Below are 22,570 nucleotides of genomic sequence, written 5' to 3' on the forward strand. Positions count from 1 at the left end.
TCTCAAATCTATCTTGCTTCGAATATTTTGTATTTTATATATATGTATGTTTCCATGTCATATAAAATTTTAAAATTTGCGTGATAATATATTCCGTATTGTGTCGTATTCTATGTCCGTCTCGGCAAATCATAGGCTAAAATGATTCCCCCTCTTTCCTAGTTCCTACCCTGCAACGGTATTTTGGCCTTATTTCCGTGTTCTGATGCAGTAGTTGTTTTGTGGATCTAATTAGGAATGTTTTTGTGTTCAAAGAACTTGCCTCTCTTTGGAAAACAATCATCATACTTACTATTTTAACCCGTAAAAGTGAACTAAAGTAATATTCCTCCGTCACTTTGACACTATATATACCGTCGTTGATTCACAATATCATATTTTTCATATTTAAATGAAAAACATGGTTTATTTTAATAGTTACTTTTAAATGACGGATCATAATTTCTGTTTCATATTCATATCTCAAAGACACACAATTTCGTGCTAAAGAAAAACAAAATTCTTTTTTTCTTTAAGTAGTATGTAACTATGTATGATGTCTTAAATAGATTATTCAATTTTTAATAGACTACCTGACTCAATTTTTTTGATAGACTATTTTATTTACGTAACCGAGAAAAACACTTTTTTAAAATAGAAATAGAAAGGGTAAGAGTGGGGAAAAACCGAAAAAGAGGTGAAAGGCCCAAAAGCTGGGGCAACTAAGATGGGAAAAAAGGTTAGAATAGGGAGAAAATTTCATAAGGATTATGAATTTAATTTTGATATGTTACTAATTTAAAAATAATTATTTATTATATTAAATATTAAGCGTGTAACTAATTGTTCAAAAAAAATCGAATATGATTATATAATGTAAAAAGCATCAAAATTAAATTGTCAAATAATTAATTATAAATATATAACTGAAATTTATTTTAAATGTTAGAATAAAATTGATTCAATTAAATATTAAAAATAACTTCAAATTTTTTAACAAATGTTAAGAATAAAAAATATATCTTATCTAAGTAAAATGAAAAACAAATTTAAACAACCAATCTAAAGTTTTTTTTTTTATTAAAGATATGAGACTTGAACGCGCAACCTCTTAATTGAGTATAAAGAAACTATACCATTTGAACTATTATTTATTGGCACCAATCTAAAGTTAATAAAGAGAAAAAATACTAACAAATATTAGTAGTTGAACTGTTGAACACAATCAAATCCATACCAAAAGATATATTCAATTCAACTTTACCACAACTATAGTATAGATATCCCCGTCACAAACTTCCCAACTTGAAATGCTATATAGCGCAAAACCCACCACGTACGAGTTGTAATTTCACTATCATACGGCTTTTCACATAGGAAACTTCCTCCTCCTTTTGTCACTCCCTATAACTAGGAGAGCAGTTAATAACTTGATTATCAAAACTAAAAACAAAAACAAAACCATTAACCAACCACCATACATGGCGTCGCAGTCGTCATCACCACCTTCAGGAATAGCAGAGAGTGATGGTGGAAGTAGAGGCAGAACTGAACCGCTTCTAGTGTCGCAAGAAGATGAAGGGAGCGGTTCATGGAGACTCAATGTCAAGGAGTTTAGTCTTAAAAACAACCACGAACACAACCGGAATGGCGGAAGCAACAATCTCAATCACCGTACTTTCACATTTTTACGCAGACCTAGTGAGTGACCCTTCACTTTTTATTTTCTTTTTTTATTGTGTTTTCTCAGTTCTCTGTTGTTATGGTGAAAGCAGTCATCTGAATTCTGAAGCCATCGTTGTTCAGTGCTCACCTTCTTCGGCTATTTTGTTCCTTTGCATGTTTCAAGTTCCTGAATCTGTTTTGTTATTCCGTTTTATTTATGAGTAATATGACTCCAATTAAGCAGAGAAGAATTTTTCTATGGAATTGTAGATTTGTTTTTTTTTTAAATGTCAAATAATTTCCTTAAAAGTTTCATCAGAGATTTAGAAGGTAAAAGAAAAATAAGTGTTCAAAAAATTATAATTGTTTTTTAACATTAATTATTATAAATTTCTTGTTATAAGTCTTCATAACTTACTTTTTTTTTTTTTGCAGTGTCCATCATAAATTTTTTTGTTATTTAATTATCTTATTACTCTTTAATTATTTTTTTGTGATTTTTTTTTTTGAATTAATTCCTGTGCTTCCAAAATGGAAAGTGGATTCGGAATTAAATCGAACTATGAGACTCCTCAATAAACTTGTTTTCATACACACGATGGGTGTGAGCAATAAGAGTTGCATGTTAATTCTGGCGAATTTGGACCATTAATTTCACTATTCTATACAATGGGTAAGGGGGGGTGGCCATGTTTGGTTGTTTTTCAGTGGTTTTCTCAATTATGCAGTATTAGGTAGCTTTCGGTTACCGAGCCAGGAAAATAATACACAAACAAGATTTTCACTATTTCCACTTTAAAGAACTGAAAATAAACTAAAACTTCTTCTTTTTGGACGCACTGTCTTCTTTCTCAGCCTTAGAGTTTGCGGTTTGATCCGTCTCTGAAACAGAAATATAGCAATAACACAAAATTCTTTGGTTGTCCAGACAGTTCTGTCTTAAAAAAAAAATCATGTTTTTCTGACCTTGAAAATTCGAAAATTGAAAATTCCTTTTTTTCTGGTTTCTTTAAAAATTTGGGGCCGTATCTAAACACAATTTTAGACTGTGTTTGGAATTACGGATAATAATACAACTTAAGAAACAAGGATGAATGGACTTTATGTCTCAATATGATAGAAACACTAAAAATAGAGCCGCTAATGTTCATCCTAATATGCACGCTAATATTTTAGTCCCACTATCTTAATGCAACTAATTATTTGTGTTTTAATATGTAACCAAACATGATCTATGCCATTATGTTTGTGTATTTTGTGTGATACCTATACAACCAAACGTTGCTTTCATGTTTGTGTTTTATGTGGTGTAGTCTTGATACACACTTTTGCATAAAGAAAGAGCCTTTTAATTACTTCATTGTTTGGTAGTGGTTAAAGGAAGTGCTGGTGTTTGTCTTTTTTATTCTTTCAAAGTGGTCCAGCCTTGAAATGGTGTCATCTGATGTAAGGTAGTAACCACAAAGTTGAAGAGTAATATCATTTGGGTATACATGGATTTTGATTTATAAAAAATGAGTAAGGATCAATTAGACATTAGTCTAACACCTCTACCTATGTTTCTGGATAAGAAGATCCATAACCCTTTTGTTTACCTTTCCTTAATGGTTGAAAAAGATAACCTGATTAAGTACTTTACGAAAGTGCACTATCTACAATTCAATTGTTCACTTTTTTATTTTTCAACTTTGAGATTATTATAAAGGACCGTGATTTGAAAATCTTGGCATTTTCTAGTAATTAATTGAACATATTCAGAAAACTTAGGCTCAATTGAAGAATTTAACATAATGAAAATAAATAGAAACTACGTTTTCAACATGCTTCTCCACATCTTGTGTGCTACCTAAGACTGGTATATGCTATTGATAATGTGTGGTACTGTGGCTTTTAATCTAGTTTATCAAGTGTTTTTATTCTTAACAAGTTTTTGCCATGTCTTAGCATGTGGCATTTCCTTCTTAGTGTATGTTTATGTATATGTATATATTCAAATGTTGTTGTTTCAGGGAAGCAGCGCAAGGTGGCAGAATATTACAAGAAACAGGAGAGACTCCTTGAAGGATTTAATGAGATGGACACTATGGCTGAAACCGGGTTTTTCCCAGGAAGTCTCACTGAGGTTGATTGTTCTATCGCCATTATTTACCGATAATTTGTCATAGAAGGAGCATCTCTAACAGAATGCTATGTGTTTGATATAGTATTAGTGAAGATTTTACCGTTTCTGTTAAGTGTAAAACTGTGAAGGAGTTTAATTTTATGATATTAAGTATGGCAAAATTTGATTGGATCTCCAGAAAGAGCATTCTAGTTCAACTAACAAATTGTGCACCATGTTTCTCAGGATGAAATGAAGCAACTAGCCAAGAGTGAGAGGATGGCGGTTTATGTGTCGAATGCGTGTAACTTGCTGCTCTTTGCAGCTAAGGTTTTTGCCTCAGTCGAGAGCAAATCCTTAGCTGTCATTGCCTCAACCATGGATTCTCTCTTGGATCTCTTGTCAGGGTTCATATTGTGGTTTACTGCGAATGCCATGAAAACTCCAAACCGTTTTCACTATCCAATCGGAAAGAAGCGCATGCAACCAGTGGTAAGACTTTATTAGAGAGATCATTTAGTCCTAAACATTAATGTTAGATTGAAACGATTGTTGCTGTTTCGTTTTCACCATTTTGTCGTTACTTAATACACACTCATACTGATTGTACTTTGTCCACAGGGTATCATTGTGTTTGCATCAGTGATGGCAACACTGGGGCTGCAAATTTTGATTGAGTCTGGCAGAGAACTTATTACCAAGGTAATTGTGATGATCAAGTTTTTCTTGTTCCACTAATTTGTTTGAAATATGTGCTGATTTGGATCCAACATTGTTTTTTTCGTTGTTTTATTTCAAATTTAGCCATTGATGCAGAGTGTACCAAAACACCTAACTACTAATTTCTTTTGTAATTCTTTTTCTGCAGACTAAGCCTGAAATGGACCCAGTGAAGCTTAACTGGATGATCGGAATTATGGTATCTGTCACCGTTGTGAAGTTCATTCTTATGGTCTATTGTCGAAAGTTCAAGAACGAAATTGTCAGAGCATATGCACAAGATCACTTCTTCGATGTCATTACCAATTCGGTTGGATTAGCTGCTGCTGTGCTTGCTGTCAAGTTCTATTGGTGGCTTGATTCAACAGGAGCTATTGTTGTAAGTTTCATTTCTACCACTTATTTTCTCATAAGATTTTACTTTGTTTCTATGGTGATGTTTTCTTAGACTTCAAGTTACATGCCACTGTAAATTTTTAATAGTCTTAGAGGCATGTTTATGTGTAACATCATTGTTTTTCTTGTTACTTATTCTTATAATTCTATAGGCTATTTTGCTATATGTTTTCCCTCTCAAAACATGTTTTTGTCTACCAGAGTCCAAGGTTTTTTGTTCCAAACGTTTATGAATTTCTTCAAAAATATCCCTAAGGTTAATTTCATTAATTTTCTCTCTAATGTATTGAATCTGTGGCAAAGCTATCCTTGGACATTTTCAATTTTTCCCTAATGTTTTAGATGAATACGTCTAGGGATAATTTTGACACAGATTGACAATGTAAGAAACAAAATTGAGGAATAAAATTAAATGCTGGGATATTTTTGAAGAAAATTACAAATATTAGAGACAAAAAACATATTTTGCTCTTTTTTTTACTTGAAACAGTTACCATGTCGTGATGAAGTTTCCAAACATGGTATTAAATGTTTGTATGTTATATGATTGCTTGTTACATATTCTTACTATCCCACAATGGCCTTAAACTCCAAGTATATGAAGATTACACTCTTAAAGGAAGGTTTGAGTCAGATGACTGTTTGTTTGTTACTTCAAGCCAACTTTTTTATTGGTCTTCCAAGGGACAACATCCTTAATTCCTTAATGTCAAATAATGCAGATTGCATTATACACAATCAACACATGGACAAGGACAGTGATTGAGAATGTCTGGTCGCTCATCGGAAGGACAGCACCGCCCGATTTCCTGGCGAAGTTAACTTACCTTATATGGAATCACCATGAACAGATTAAGCACATAGATACAGTCAGAGCATACACCTTCGGTGCACATTACTTTGTCGAAGTTGATATTGTGTTGCCGGAAGACATGCTTCTGAATCAAGCACACAATATTGGTGAGACTCTCCAAGAGAAGCTGGAGCAACTTCCAGAAGTTGAGAGGGCTTTTGTCCACATAGATTTTGAGTTCACTCATAGGCCTGAACATAAGATCATGGTATGAAAGATATTCATGATATCTTAGGATAAGGGCAAGAGGGGTTTTTTTACCTTTGCTGTTCAACTTAATGTTTCTTCAATTTTTTGCTTTTCCTTTGGATCATTTAGTTAAATTTGCTTGTATCTTGAACTGTAATCAATATGATAGAAGTTTATCTGTGTATAAACAACTCTTAACTGCACGGTTAAAAGGCCGATTTAGTACTCCTAATAGAATGTAACGATTTTATTTGATATTAACTTATATCAAATAAAATTGTTACATATAACATTGTATACCAATCATTTAGGACCTATAGTTCATATATTGAATAACTTTCCAGCAGTATTATTTATTTCAAACATGATTATGTAATATTTAACATCTCTTTAAATTTGTTAGGTAAAATTATTTGGATCACCAATTATGACAAATGTTACTTTTATAATATCTAGATCTTTTAAATTAAAAGTAGTTTTATCATAAAAATGTTTTGTTGAGTGTATAAAAATAATTTTATACAAAAAATTACTCTCAAGAATTTAAAAATATAGTTAGTTAAAGTGGTTATAAATACATTTGTACAAAGTCTTCACAAATGAAAATAATCTACAAAACTATACTCATAATGACCTATTGCTTTTCTGTGAGATAAAGTGGAACCAAAATAATACAAAAAAAAATGAATATATAAGAAATTTAAAAAGGAAAAAGGAAACGAAAATATAGTTCAACACTTCAACTTCAACATAAATCCTCGTATTCCGGAGGAGTTTAGACTACCAATTTTCAAGTAAAACGAGTAGAAGGCCAAGGATCACGATTTTTCTGGTTTAATCTTTCAAACTAATCCTTCACATCACTTTTTTGTTGTTCTTGTTGTTGTTCATATCCTGTCTCAAAACATAAAAGCCAGGAGGTCGGACACAACGAAGGGAGCCTAGCTCTACTTGTCCAAGCAAGTAACTGCCTATTCAAATCTCTCCAACTATGTATATCATTCGTAAAAGATAGGTCCTAACAAACTCCCAAAGATAAAGGGAATGGTTATCCATCAATAAAGGTGGAACTACTCAAACAAAGGTGGTTATCAGCTCTACTATAAATATATCGACACTCTTTAGGCATACACACGTTCTAATCTACAAAAACCTGCCTAAAGCCTTTGCTAACTTAAGTATCGGAGTCTTTTACAAGTATCACCCCCACCTCCTCACGAGGAACTCGGATGGCGGCACCTCGACACCAAACAAGTCGGACGCATCCTCAGAAGGATTCTGGACCTCACGTCCAGGCCCAAATCAACATTTCAGGTAACCCTCGGAACATTGGCGCTGTTGTCAGGGACCTGGAATTCAACCTTTAATTTTGGCAGACGATCACTATGAAAACGGTCACACAGCATCTGAATTAGAACCGGAGCTCCACTGTGATGACCTCACACTTGCAATACCTCCTCTCTGGAAAAGAACTCACATTCTCCACAGAGAAGGGACTTCAGGAAACTCCCAACCAAAGCGGATCCAATCAGAGGTCCATTCATCGAAAGATGAAGAACCTCCCCATCTAACGGAGATACCAGGTCTAGTCCATGGCCATCGTAGATGACTAGAGCAGCTCGAACAAGAAGCTGAACCTCAACGAAAAGCAGAATGAGAACTGCAAAGGGAGATACGGTGACGAAAGGAGCTGGAAGAAAAACTCCTAAGATTAAAAGTTGACCTCCGAAGAAGGAGTAATCAAGCAGATCGGAAAAAAAGCCTTCTAGGAGGAGAAGACCCGTTCGTAGAAGAGATCATATAGGCCAAGGTTCCAAGAAATTTCAAAACCCTCGACAAGGATCTCTACGACGGAATGACCAACTCAAGGCACCATCTCAACAACTTCAAAACTCGGATGTACCTAGCCGACGCCTCTGACGCTACTCGTTGCAAAGCATTTCCGACGACTTTGACCAATGCTGCGATGAAGTTGTTCGATAACTTACAGACCAGGTCAATAACTTGTTTCGACGACCTGGCAAGGAAGTTTTTTACAAGATTCTCGATTCAGAAGGATAAGTTGAAACACACACCAAGCTTGCTATGAGTAAAATAGGCGGTCAGAGAGACGCTCTGAGATTATATGAAAAAATTCAATAAGGCGTGCTTGGAAATACTAAAACTTACCTACTGAAACAATTATCATGGGTATGGTTAATGACCTCAAAGAAGGGTCGTTCTCTCAATCCATATCCAAGCGACAGCTAGCTTCCTTGTACAAAGTGCAAGAGTGGGCAGAGAAGTACATCAACATGGAGAAGAATTTTTTACTAAGAGAACCACTCTTGATACCTAGCCTACCCTATCCACCTCTGGAAAAAGAGAAAGAAGCTAAGAAGAAAGAAGAGTACAAGTTGAAAAAACCTCAAAGGTATCATAACTATACTCCCCTCCAGGTCTCTCTTGTAGATGTTTACAGAAAGATATGTCATACCGGAAAGTTTTCTCCTCCTCGTCCGATCAAACATAAAAAGGCAGGAAATTGGACAGAATACTGCAAGTATCACAAACTCTATGGGCATTCTACTAACGACTGCTATGATCTAAAAACTGTCATTGAAAAGTTGGCTAGAGAAGGCCAACTAGATAGATACTTGGCAGATAGGTCGGATCATTAAAGAAAAAGGAAAGGAGATGAAGAAGGAAGACGACAAGAACGTTCACTTCAAACTCCTGAGCAACACATAGACATGATTAATTGGGGATTTGCTGGAGGGGGAATATCGAAGTCATCACGGAAAAGACATCTTAAAGAGGTGTACCAAGTCGAAAAAGATAGCAGATCTCCCAACATGCCAAACATCTCATTCACTAAAGAAGACGCTCAAGGGGTAATGCCTGGCCATGACGACCCCGTGGTGATAACAATGATTCTTGCCAATACAAACCTCCATAGAACACTAGTGGACCAAGGTAGCTCGACAGATATATTGTTTAAACCCGCTTTTGATAAGCTCGGGCTGGAAGGAAAGAATCCAAAGGCATACCCAGATAACCTCTTCGGACTAGAGAACATGCCGATCCGACCTCTTGGGTATATCTCTCTCTATACACTACTTTTGGAAAGCGCGCGACAAAGATGTTAAGCATTGACTACGTTGTGGTTGACGTCACTCCAGCATATAATGCCCTAATAGGTTAGACAACCATGAGCCGACCTGCAGCAGTTATTTCTACGCCTCATCTATTCATGAAATTTTCCACTGTAGAAGGAATTTCTACCATAAAGGAAGATCAAAAGCTAGCACGCAAATATTACAACAAAGGCCTCAATTTAAAAGGCAGTCCGTGCGGAAAAGAAGTCAACACTATTGAGCCTGGTGGTATCCGAAATCGAGAGGAACTATGCCCCCAACCTAGAGGAAAGATAAAAGAAGTGCAAATCAGAGATCAGCCTGAGAAAACAACAAATATAGGGGCCAACCTGGAAGAATGAATAAAAAAGTAGCTCATTGACCTTCTAAGAAGATATTCCGACCTCTTCGCTTGGAAAGCCTCCAACATGCCTGGAATAGACCTCGACCCGATATCTCATAAGTTCGCCGTATACCCAGGCTCCCGACCTGTCCAGTAAAAGCATCGAAAACTAGGGCCAGACAGGACACAGGTTGTGGAGGAGCAAGTGAAAGCATTATTGAAAGACGGGTTCATAAGAGAAGTAAAATATCCACTTTGGCTGGCGAATGTGGTTCTAGTAAAACAGCAGCATGGAAAGTGGAGAATGTGTGTAGATTACGCTGACTTCAATAAAGCTTGTTCTGAGGACCCCTACCCTCTTCCAAGTATCGACACTTTGGTCGATTCAGCCTCAAGTTATCGGTATTTGTTTTTGTATGCTTACTCGGGATATAATCAAATCCCAATGTACAAACTGGACCAAAAAAAGACCTCGTTCATAACTCCTAAAGCTAAATATTGTTATGTAGTAATGCCTTTTGGGTTAAAGAATGACGGAGCCACATGCCAGCGACTAATGAGCAAAGTATTTTCTTCCCACTTAGGGAAAATCATGGAGGTATATGTAGACGACATGCTTGTTAAAACCGAGGTCGACTCAGCACTCTTGTCTAACCTCCCCGAGGTGTTTTCAACAATAAGGAAGCATGAAATGAGGCTAAACTCCTAAAAATGCACCTTCGTGGTAGAGGTGAAAAAATTTTTAGGCTTCATGCTAACTCAAAGAGGAATAGAAGCAAACCCAGACAAGTGTAGAGTAGCTATACTCAGCATGAAGAGTCCAACCTGCATCAAAGAAGTCCAACAGCTAAATAGAAGGCTAGCAACACTGTCTAGGTTCTTGTCAGGATCAGCATTAAAGTCCCTACCACTATATTCAATCCTCAGAAAGGGAAAGCAATTTGAATGGACTCAGAAGAGCGAATAGGCCTTTCAGAACTTTAAAGAATTTCTGGGCTAGTCCCCACACTTACCTGACCTATCATAGGAGAAGAGCTCGTCCTCTACCTAGCAGTGGTGAGCCAAGCTATAGCTTTAGCCTTGATCCGATAAGGTAAGAACGGATAGCAACCCATTTACTTTGTCAGCAAAGCCTTAAAAGGAGCAGAATTAAACTATTAGAAGATAAAAAACTTTGTGTATGCTCTTATCCTCACTTCTCGAAGGCTCCAACCATATTTTCAGGCTCACACTATAAAGGTCCGTACTAACCAGCCAATGAAACACATTTTACAAAAGACAGACTTAGCAGGACGAATGTTGTAATGGGTTGTGGAACTATCCGATTTTGATTTGAGGTATGAAGCTCGGACAGCAATCAAATATCAGTATCTTGCCAACTTTGTAGCTGAATACACTGAAAGTCAGGGAAGTCCAACAACATGGAGCCTATACATAGATGAATCATCCAATAAAGCCGGCAGCAGAGTAGGTGTCATCCTGGAAAGTGAGCACAGAACTCGGATAGAACTTTCTTTAAGGTTCGATTTCCCTGCTTCTAATAACCAAGTAGAATATGAGGCCTTGCTTGATGGCTTGAAGCTGGCTAAAGAAGTGGGAGCACAAAGTTTGATAGAGTTTAGTGATTTTCAAGTGGTAACTTCACAAATTAATGGCACTTACCAATCTAAAGACTCCAACATGAAGAAATATTTAGATGAAGCATGGGAACAGCTAGCACAATTCTCAGAAGGAGAGGTCTGACACATAACTCGGGAGTCAAATGCACGAGCAGACACCCTCTCCAAGCTCGCCAGCACCAAGCCAGGGGGCAATAATAGAAGCCTAATCTAGAAAACTCTCCACGCACCGTCCATATCAAAGGAAGATGACAGCTCAGACATAATGGCCATATCCAACCAAAATGTAGGATAGATGACCTCTATAATCAACTATCTTAAATTTGATGTTCTCCCTGAGAATGAAAACAAAGTCAAAGACTCATAAGAAAGGCACAAAATTACATGTTGGTCCACAATGTCCTATATAAAAGAGGGATATCAACGCCTCTCCTAAAGTACATCCCGACCTCTAACACAAAGGATGTCTTAGAGGAAGTACACAATGGCATATGTGAAAACCACCTGGGGGCCCGATCACTAGCCAAGAAGGTGATCTGGGCCAGCTTCTTCTGGCCGACCTTACAAAGGGAATCGGCCGAGTTCGTTAAAAAGTGACCGCCTTGTCAAAAGCATGCCAATTTTCATGTTACACCTCCTGAGGAGCTTATTAGCGTTACCTCTTCATGGTCATTTGCAAAATGGGGACTTGATCTCCTCGAATCATTTTCTTAAGCTCCAAGACAAGTCAAATACCTCATAGTGGGAATTGACTATTTCACTAAGTGGATCGAAGCAGAACCACTAGCAACCATCACTGTCCAGAGAATTCAGAAATTCCTCTATAAAAGTATTGTCACAAGGTTCGGAGTTCCCCACTTCATCACCATGGACAATGGGACTCAATTCACTGACTAGACCTTTCGGATTTTGGTGGCTAATAAACCACAATTTATTGGTTTATTTTGTATTGAAATGAGTGGATTTTATCAACTTATCCCACATTTATTCCTTGAAACAGCATGGTTTTGTGAATTTCTTCTAAATTGTACTTAAGATTAAAAACATGCTTTTTAGGCCCTTAATTTGCTAAATTAATTCACTTTAATCCCATTCAATGTCTTGATGTATTTGTAGAAGTGATTTCAGGTTTAGAAGGCAAGGATGGATTGAAGAAGTAAAGAAAAAGCATGCAAAATGGAAAATTCATGAAAAAAATGGAGTTTGGAGTATTTTAGGGTCATGAGTATGCATGCCTCATGCGTATGCATGACTGCCAGTATGTGACTTCACTTAAGTTAACGCGGTACTCTAGTGGTGGATAATTGTTGGGTTTCACACCAATTTTGAGTGGATAAGGTAAGAAACTACTTAACCCTCTATGAATCATTAATTAGCAAATGCTATGTTAATTATAGTGAATTTGGATTGTATTAGATTGAATTGGATGTTTTGGAGTTAAATTGGTGGATATTAGAAGCTTGAAATTGAATCCTGGGAGCTGAAAATTCAATTGGTGAGGAGTTGGAGCTTTGGAGCTTGAGCAACGATGGATAATTGAGGCGTTCCGAGCTTAGGAAGGAATCGGCCAAGGTATAGTTTTGGTTTCTCGTAGTTAATGTCTAATGTCGCGTGAAAACTTAAGCTAACTGACCATAGGATAAGTTCGGATTGAATTTGGTTGTTAATATGATTAGTGAATAAATGTATGTATGTGTACCATTGATTTGAGATTGGATGGTATATGAACTTGATGAAAATTATGATTAAAATGATTGAGGAGGGTTGAGATATATGTGAATATAGTTAGTCTTGAATTGAGTGAGTGGTGTTCATTTGAATGTGAAGTAATTGGTTGGAATGGATGAAATTTTATGTTGATATGTTAGGGAATGATTGAAAGGAGTGTGAATATGTTTTAAGAATATTTGGTGTTGTTTAGATTGTGAAACATTTGGTTTTTGGATTTAGAATTTTAGAAAACTAAAGGTTTTGTAAACTTTGATAAAAATCTAAATTTTTTACCAACTTCGACGGGTCATAACTTGGCTTCCGAACCTCAAAATTTTATGAAATTTGTATTGATTGAAAATTGGGTCCGTGAAGTTTATGTCGTTTGAAGAACGGATGAAGAATTATTTAAAATGAAAAAGTTATGCACGTTTGAAGTTGGGTGTGTAAAACTAGTTTTCGAGAAACTTAGCAGCTTTTTATCAACTCTGCAATGGGTGCATATGCGGACATACACGCGATGCGGGGATTGCTCCCTACCCAACAAACTGAGTTGAGAGGTGTTTGATGATGAGGTTGGCTATGGGAAAGAAAAATAAGGAGAACTGAGTTAACTATGAACTTTGAATGAGATATGATGAAATTGATTGAGATATATGAGACCGGGTAAGATGCACTGGCATTGTCCACTTGCTCCGGGTAAGAAATAAGGAAGAATGATTGAAAGTGATTATGAAGACAATGATTATGAATGTGAAGTGTGAATGTATGTTCTGTTTTATTTTGTTGCATCATTTTCTCTCTGTTGTAAAGTGTGACGTGCACTATATCCCAAGAGTGTGGGAGCACTTTACCCTAGAAAGTGTATCGGGTACTATATCCCATGAGTGTGGCGGGCACTATATTCCAAGAGCGTGGCAAGTGATATATCCCAAGAGTGTCGGAGTACTTTATCTCGGAAAATGCGACGGGCACTATATCCTATAAGTATGGCGGGCACTATATCCTGAGAGTGTGACAGACACTATATCCTAAGAGTGTGAGGCATGTCAGAGAGACGATATCCGGGTTAGCTATCGGGTGTGTCAGGTTCTGGCAAAGTAACTGATACATGAGCTCACGGCCTGTAGGAAGGCATACATCATATGCATTTGTATGTTTTGCTTGAGTGTACATTATTTTGGTTTGCTTAACTGCTTTATCTTTGCTTATCTACTACTTGTTCTACTTGTTGTAACTACTATCTATATCTATATTTTTCTTGTCTGTTTTGTTTGTCTTTGCAACTGAGAGATCCCTCATTTGGCGGAGGTGTGATGAGGGTTGCTCCATGATAAACTTCGATTTCGTCATTTATCTTGTGCTTATTTTGGGGGATTTTACCAACTTTTTCCACATTTATTCAATGAAATAGCATGGTTTTGCAATTCTCCCTTGATTTGTGCTTAAATGAGAAAACATGCTTTTTAGGCCTTAAAATAGCTAAATTCGATTTACTTTAATTCCATTCGATGCCTTGATGTATTTGTTGAGTGATTTCAGGTTCATAGGGCAAGTATTGGATGGAAGAAGTGAGGAGAAAAGCATGCAAAGTGGGAGAACTCATGAAGAAATGAAGGAACCGTAAAGCTGTCAAGTCCGACCTCTTCGCACTCAATCAACCATAACTCGAGCTACATAGGTTCAAATGAGCCGGTTCTAGTTGCGTTGGAAAGCTAACATCCGGGGCTTTAAAATGATATAAAATTTGCCATATGTTACTTTGCGTTCAGGGGCGCGCACGCACCATGTACGCGTGCGCGCCGATGCTGTCCGTGGCCCACTAAAGTGAAATCGCTCCCAGCGATTTCTGAAGCACTTTGGGCCCAACCCAACTCATTTCTAATGCTATTTCATGCAGAATTCAAGCTTGGGCAAAGGGGGAGCAATTGTTTGGTAGCTTAGCATCATGTAGTTTAGTTTCTAGAGAGAGAAGCTCCCTCTTCTCTCTAGAATTAGGTTAGGATTAGGTTAATCTCTCATGGATCCATGTTTAATTCCTTGCTTTCATCTTGTTTCTTCTACAATTTCTTGTTCCTATTACTCTATTCTTCTTAGTTCTCATGCTAATTTTACCTTTTATGCTCTTTTATGTTCATGGATGTTCATGTTGAATTTGATTTTCTTTTAATGAAATTTATGTTTGATGTTTCTTTTATTGATGATTTGAGTATGATCTTACTTTTTCTTGCAATTGGTAGTTGATAGATTTACTTTCCTTGCTATTTTACTATGTTTTCCTTTTATGCCTTCCAAGTGTTTGATAAAATGCTTGGTTAGATTTTAGAGTAGAATTTTGTGCTCTTGACTTGGGAAGGTAACTTAGGAACTCTTGAGTCACTAATGTCCAAGTGATTGACAATTGGGAGCCATTAACGCTATATCTCACCAATTGATTAGGTGTAGAACTAGGACTTATGGACTTGGATTGACATAGCTCATTTGAATTTCCTTTATTAGTTAGAGGATGACTTAATGGGGTTGATCATTGCCAATTCTCATGTTGTGGTTAGTGATTAGGATAGAGATCCTTGACCACCTAACCTTGCCAAGACCTTTTTGTTAGTTTATTTTCTTTGCCATTTATATTCCTTATCCATCATCTCAAAAACCCCAAAACATACTTCATATCCAATAACATACACTTCATTGCAATTCCTAGGGAGAACAACCCGAGGTTTAAATACTTCGGTTTATAGATTTTAGGGGTTTGTACTAGTGACAAACAAATATTTGTATGAAAGAACTATTGTTTGGTTTAGAAGCTATATTTTACAACGAGAATTTATTAGTGAAATTCTAGACCACACAAGAGTTTCGATCATCAAAATGGTGCCGTTGCCGGAGAGTTGTAATGGTGTTATGTTATTGGTTATTGTATATATGTGAATATTGTGAATAGCTTGATTTTTGGATTGCTTGTTAGTTTTTGCTAGTTTTAGGATTTATGGACTTGGATTGATATAGCTCACTTGACTTTCCTCTACTATTAGTTAGGGGTTAACTTAGTGGGATTGATCATTGCCAATTCTCATGTTGTGGTTAGTGATTAGGATAGAGATCCTTGACCACCTAACCTTGCCAAGACCTTTTTATTAGTTTATTTCTTTTGCCATTTATATTTCTTGTCCATCATCTCAAAAACCCCAAAACATACTCCATAACCAATAACAAGGCACTTTATTGCAATTCCTAGGGAGAACGACCCGAGGTTTAAATACTTCGGTTTATAAAATTTAGGGGTTTGTACTTGTGACAAACAAAATTTTTGCATGAAAGGATTATTGTTTGGTTTAGAATCTATACTTTACAACGAGAATTCATTTGAGAAATTTTAAACCACACAAAAGTCCCGTTCATCACTCCACTGGGATTTTGGAGGAATGGAGGAAACGGAAAATGAAGGATTGAACTACAATTAGATTGGAGGAAACAAAAAGTGAACAGGGTTAGAGTTTAATGAGACAAAAAGTGAATTATAGAAATAGAGTTAGATTTGAGACTTGGATACCTTTGAAAGTTTTACCAATTTTATGGTTTAGTTTATTTCCTTTAAGTTTAAATATGAGTATCGGAGTTCTAGGATTGCCTCTGACTTTTTCGGGACTTTTTATATTAACTATACAGGCACTTTTACCATGCTGAGAACTCCTGGTTCTTATTCCATACATATATTGTTGTTTTCAAATGCAGGACGCGAAGCACCACACTGAGCATTATGGAGACTCTTGGAAGTAAAAAACTATCTTGGGACTCAATGTTTATATTTTTGTTTATATATGCAATAGATTCTCCACCTTGTACATTTTATGTTTTTTCTCCTAGAGGTTGACTTGGAGAAATAGGTTTGTAGCTTGCGTTGGGGTATTCTTTGGAGTTATATATATATATATATATATATATATATATATATATATATATATATATATATATATATATATATATATATATATATATATGTATATGTATACTTTGGCTGGCCTTTGCTTCGCAAGTTGAGTCTAGAATTTGATTATACTTACTGGTTGGAATTCTGTATATATATCTGTCTTTTGGTTTTCTGTATAAGCTTTCCATCTTATCATTTACCGTGAGCGTTGTACCTTCGCTTTTATTTTGATCATACCGTTTCTTTCAAGGCTCCTAGCTATATTACTCTTGTTTTATATATATATATATATATATACTTTTAGAGGTCGTAGCACCTCGCCACCTCTGATTTACGTCCTAGGTGTAAAGTTCTGTGTGGTAGGGTATTATAAAATATCTCTAGTAGGAAATATAAGATAATATTTTAATTAATAAATAATTTATCTAAAATAGTAAACATACTATAAATAAGATAAATTTATTAATAATATTTCTCTTGAAACAAATTGTTATCAATGTGCTTTATTGTCGTTAAAAGGCATGTTACATATTATAACAAAGTTTTATAGTAGAATATAAGTCAACTGTGAAATATATTTAATTATAAGATTCATACATGAAATTATTTTTTTTAATAGGAATATATGAGAGGCAAAAGAAAAATAAGCACAAAAGAGAGTTTGAGAACAAGCAACAAAAGTATATTACTGCTTATTAATTTTAATATGATCTGTTATATAGTTCTCTACAATAAGTATTTTGAACATAAAATTAGTGATTTATTGTAAACTAAGTTCATTTTTATTTTTTTTTTTAGACGTATTTCTAAGAGCATAGAAGAAACAAGTCATAGTAAAAATGCTAATTTTGTGCTGAAGTAAGCTATTATCTTTTTAGTTTTACACATTAATCTATTTTTTTAGGTACATTCTCTCTAAATTAATTAAAAAATCAGTGAAAGGATTGATACAAAGTATTCTAAGGTCCTAAAGAACACTGAGATCATTGCTACCTGATTGATAAGTTAACAACTTAATTTAAATATAAGTTTTCATTGATATTATTAATTTGTTTTTTGGTTATACTCATTATTGTATGATTATAATTGATCTTTTAACATGTGCTTGTTTCTTTTGCAAAAGATCTGGTGAGGGAGGGAGTGGATAGTGATTGGAGCATTATTGGACCCCCGAGAATGAAAGGGATCGGAGAAACTTCATTTTCAGATTAATTCAAAGTCCTTAAAGTCCAACAATATTCAAGTTGGGAGATGATTGGAATGATTTTTGCGAAGCATATGACTTAGAAGAAGGATATTTCATTAAGTTCAACATTAAATCAATTGAGGAAAGAACAATGAAATTATGAAAATATCTTTGGTTAAAAAGAATGTTGAGAACTAATTGTATTTGGTGTTGTATTTTGGTGAACAATTTCATGGTGAATAATTTGAATTATGTATTAAAGTTGTTAAATAACTACTTTAAACAGTCTAATTATATATATAATTTTTAAAGGAGATATTCTTTACCTCCAAACAATTTTGGCATCCAAATTCATCCAAGCAATTTTAGGTCACGCGCTCCGCTTTCTTCTTTTCTCACGAGTCTTCTCTTCTTCTTCTTCTTCTTCTTCTTCTTCTTCTCCTGCGCTTCTTCTTCTTCTTCTCACACTCGTTTACGCACGGAGCATCTTCTTCTTCTTCGCCTTCTTCTTCACGTTCTTCCTCCTCCTCATTCTCCTCCTTCTTTTTCGCGTTCCTTTTTCTTCACGTATTTTCTCCTTATCGTCATTTTTTTGTTGTTGTTGCTGCTGTATTTTTTTGTCTTTTCCTCCTTTTCTCTCTGGTGAAGAAGCAGTAGAAGGTGAGGAGGAAGACTTTTGAATTATGTAGAACAGAAATGAACCGAACACGTCATTATGGTGAAACAATTATATAGTACTGAGTGAATAAAACATAATACATTATATAAAATCAAATTCAAATAGCTTTTTGCATAATGAACCGAACACGTCATTATGGTGAAACAATTGTATAGTATTGAGTGAACGAAACATAATACATTATATAAAATTAAATTCGAAACACTTCTGTCTACAAGAAGAAGAAGAAGAAGAAGAAGAAGAAGAAGAAGAAGAAGAAGAAGAAGAAGAAGAAGAAGAAGAAGAAGAAGCGTAGGGGAGAAAAAAAATGCGGGGAAAGAGAAGAGATAAAACATGTGTAATAACACTTTTTTAATAAGAGTGATTTTTATTAGTGTTGGATCTACTTGAATAAAATTTGGATAAAAAAAATATTTAAATGTGTAACATAGCCCTTTTTAAAATATGTGAAATTAGTTTTACTATACTATCGTCTGTCATTTTGTGATATTAGAAATATTTTTATTAATCCTTACCCTATAGAATTTATACATCATTAATAATAAATATCATTATTAATAATGTAAAAAAAATTGCAAGCACTAGTGTGTGTATATATATATAACTCTTGTTCTTTGTAATGAAGACCCAGCAATGCTATATTTTGAAAGGAAAGCAGTCGACCATTCGTTTTACTATGCGAAATTCTTTTGGGATATGTAATAAAATTATTTCTCCTAAAAATTTAAATTAGTAAAAAGATGTAATATGAATAGTTATATTTTTAGTAGGATAAATTTAAATTACAGAATTTTTATTTTTGTTTTTATAAGATCAATACTAAAATTTTCATCATCAAAAAATATATCTTTTGCAACCGTGTCTCCACAAATGAATTTCAAATTAATTGAAATAAATACAAGTAAAATTTAGAAAGTTTTGTATGTTATAAAACAATGATGGTTATGGATGTCCTACTATTTATTATAGAGCATGGAGCATTAGCTATTTATAATACATGTTTTCACTAATAGTTAATTAGTGTGTTAGGTAATCAATAATTTGTTAATTTTTGGATTCTATTTTCATCTAAAAATAAATGCTATAAATAGTGGCGTTTTTGTAGAGCTTTTCATTGATAATTGCACCTTTAAATATTTTATGAAAAATTAAGAGCTTTTTTATATATTTAAATATAGAAAAAATTTTAATTTCCGGAATACGTACCAAATGAAAACATTTCTGAAATACGCAGGGCCATCTCATGGGCGTCGTCTGTGAAATGGAGAAGCACGTCAAGTCACTCCCGGTGGCTACGAATTAGAGCTGACACGGGCAGCTTCCATGTCTGGTGCGGCACAAACGAAATGGAAGAAAAGCCAATTAGTGGCTAACATCCACGAATTGGGGAACTCTGGGGAGGCGGGCACGAATTAGATCCATTTCACTGTCAGTACACGCGAGATGAGGCGCCTCATGTGTACTGCCCACGAATTGGGACCTCAATTGGACTATATAAACGCTGCTTCATCCACGAAAGAAGGCATTATCTCCATTCTTCTCCAACTCTCCGAAATTGTTCTGAACCTCACAACTTTCTTTCTCTCTAAAAATTTTTTCATTGTTAAGATTGGATTGCTTTGTGTATGGCTTCGAAGAACGTTTATGTCATTATATACCCTAATGCAGAAATTTCTCATACGGCAGAAGGTATTACATTTGTATGCGACGATCCACTATGGATAATGATTCCGCCACAGATATCGTTGCAAGATCTGAAGAATCTGATTCTGATGCATACCGGCATGGTGGAGAAAAAAGAAATCACGAAGCTGACTTACAGGATACCTGTTGCGGTGGCCAACTCGTTTGCGTATAAAAAAATACAGATAAAATTTGATCAGCATGTGTCGATGATGTTTTCTTATCATCGCAGCATAGGAAGCATCTATTCATTGGAGCTTAGTCTGAATCTTCAAGATATTGGTGGAAGCTCATCCAGTTCCAATAATGTAGAGGGTGTCAGAAATCTGGGAGCGGCTGATTTTGTTCCGGGTCGGGATACCAGTAGGGCCCGTAGTCCAAGCTTTAACGCGTTTGTTACGCGGAAACAAAATGCAGATATTGGTGTAGCACGCCCCTCCCCTTCTGCACTTGTTGGGTTGGATAGGTATCCTGATGCTGGCATTGCAGAAACGTCTGAGGAGGATGAGATTGAAGATTTCAGCGGTGATGAGGCAGAAGCCGTATCGGAAACGCAGCCTCTGCATGGCGACTTTGTTCCTCCAACACGTGTCGAACCGGTAGGTGGTGGTGTATCCTCCAGCATACCAGTACACTACTTGTCCTTAAATCTTGGAGCAATGCATTCGAGCAACGCAGAGGACAGATCGAGCAGCTACGCTGTGTCAGGCGAGATGGAGCTCGAGATTGGGTTGAAGTTTCTTAACCGGGAAACAGCGATGCTGGCAGTCAAAAACTACAACATCCGTAGGAGTGCAGAATATAAGGTGGTAGAGTCAGACCAAAGTCGGTATGTTTGTCGATGCAAACAGTTCGGGGATCAATGTCGTTGGATGGTACGGGTTGCGAAAACAAGGTCTTCCAGATTTTGGGAAATTCGAAAATACGAAGGGCCTCATAGTTGTTTGGCAAGTTCAATGTTTCAAGACCACGCTCAACTTGATAGCAATATCATCTGCCAGCACATATTCCCCATGGTGCATGCTGATGCGACAATTTGTGTAAAGGTGTTGCAAGGATCGGTTGAGTCAGCGTACGGGTACAAGGTGTCTTACAAGAAGGTTTGACACGCGAAGTAGAAGGCAATCGCAAGGATCTTTGGTGATTGGGATGATTCGTATGACCAGCTGCGTAGATACTTCAATGCTCTGCAAGCTTTCATCCCAGGTATTAGTTACAGTTTACTATCGTAAGGTCTTTGCTATTGAGTGTCAATTTGCTCATTTTCATGTTTGACTAACCAAAGATTTTCGCAACAAGGACAATTGTTGACCTCCAAACGCGGCCGCACTATGTCGGGAACACTCTAGATCATGATAGTGTCATGCTTCACCAGGTTTTCTGGTCGTTCCCTTCATGTGTTGAAGCTTTTAGGCACTGTAAGCCGCTGGTGTCAGTGGACGGTACACAGTTGTATGGTAAGTACGCAGGCACCCTTCTCATGGGTATAGCACAGGACGGAAATAACAACATTCTACCCGTCACTTTCGCACTTGTCGAAAGAGAGAACGTAAATTCATGGTACTTCTTCCTAACCAATTTGAGGAGACATGTAGCAACTCGGCCAGGAGTTCTGCTTATCTCGGATTGGCATGCGACAATAAAGGCTGCATTGGAGCGCAAAGGATGTGGCTAGGACCACAATGTATACTGTGTATGACATATTGCCTCCAACTTCGCAACAAGTTTCAAGAGTAAGGAGGCCAAAAGACACTTGGTTAATGCCGCGTATTCGAAGACGCAAGAGCAGGTGTAGTAATACCTTGAGTTAATCAGTAGCAAGGATCCCGTAACATCTCCACAAATGATGGGTTGGATCCGAGGCTTAGAGCCACCTAAATGGCTGCAGCACCTTGACGATGGCCGACGATACGGTCACATGACGACCAATCTTTCTGAGTGTATCAACTCCGTCCTCAAGGGCACCTGAAATCTTCCGGTGTGTGCAATTGTGAAGTCTACCTACCATCGCCAGAATGAGTTATTCGTCGTGAAGGGCTGGCAAGCACAAGCACAGATTGCATGCGGTCAAGTGTTCTCACAGTTCTTGCAAAAAATGGCAAGCTCGTAACTACTCTGAAATGGCATAAAATGCTGAACCCTAAACCCTAAATGGTTTAGGGTTTAAGGTTTAGGGTTTAGGGTTGAACCGCCAACCTCGTAACTACTCTGAAATGGCATAAAATGTTGAATGGAAGATGGCTGGTTGGGGTCCGCTGCTACAAATGGTTGCGGGTAGTAGCAGTCCTCGGGACCTTAGGAGCCTGCGGCGGAGCATCGTAACCCATGTCTGGCTGAAATCTGAATCGGTCCTGTTATGGTAAATCTGGCTCATGATCCGCAGGATTAGCATGGCCTTGAACT

At 36.4% G+C, this 22,570-nt stretch overlaps 2 protein-coding genes across 3 annotated transcripts; both read left to right on the plus strand.

Moving 5' to 3' along the window:
- The first annotated feature begins 1,241 nt into the window (after positions 1 to 1,241).
- LOC107613489 (metal tolerance protein 10) lies at positions 1,242 to 6,082 on the plus strand. Of its 2 annotated transcripts, none has more exons than XM_016315506.3 (6): positions 1,242 to 1,680; positions 3,654 to 3,766; positions 3,992 to 4,237; positions 4,367 to 4,447; positions 4,614 to 4,844; positions 5,584 to 6,082. In XM_016315506.3, exons 1-6 carry the CDS (start codon positions 1,461 to 1,463, stop codon positions 5,926 to 5,928), a joined length of 1,236 nt encoding a protein of 411 aa, XP_016170992.2. In that variant the 5' UTR covers positions 1,242 to 1,460; the 3' UTR covers positions 5,929 to 6,082. The 2 variants fall into 2 exon arrangements, with proteins under 2 accessions (XP_016170992.2, XP_088353395.1); XM_088497269.1 differs by lacking the exon at positions 1,242 to 1,680 and adding an exon at positions 3,381 to 3,522.
- Positions 6,083 to 20,109: 14,027 nt separating this feature from the next.
- LOC107611220 (uncharacterized) lies at positions 20,110 to 21,842 on the plus strand. Its single transcript, XM_016313174.1, has 2 exons — positions 20,110 to 21,267; positions 21,543 to 21,842. The coding sequence occupies exons 1-2, from the start codon at positions 20,110 to 20,112 to the stop codon at positions 21,840 to 21,842; spliced, it is 1,458 nt and encodes a 485-aa protein (XP_016168660.1).
- The last annotated feature ends 728 nt before the right edge of the window (positions 21,843 to 22,570 follow it).

Source organism: Arachis ipaensis, chromosome B8, assembly GCF_059453495.1.
Source record: "Arachis ipaensis isolate K30076 ecotype BB chromosome B8, ASM5945349v1, whole genome shotgun sequence".
NCBI classification, from domain to species: Eukaryota; Viridiplantae; Streptophyta; class Magnoliopsida; order Fabales; family Fabaceae; genus Arachis; species Arachis ipaensis.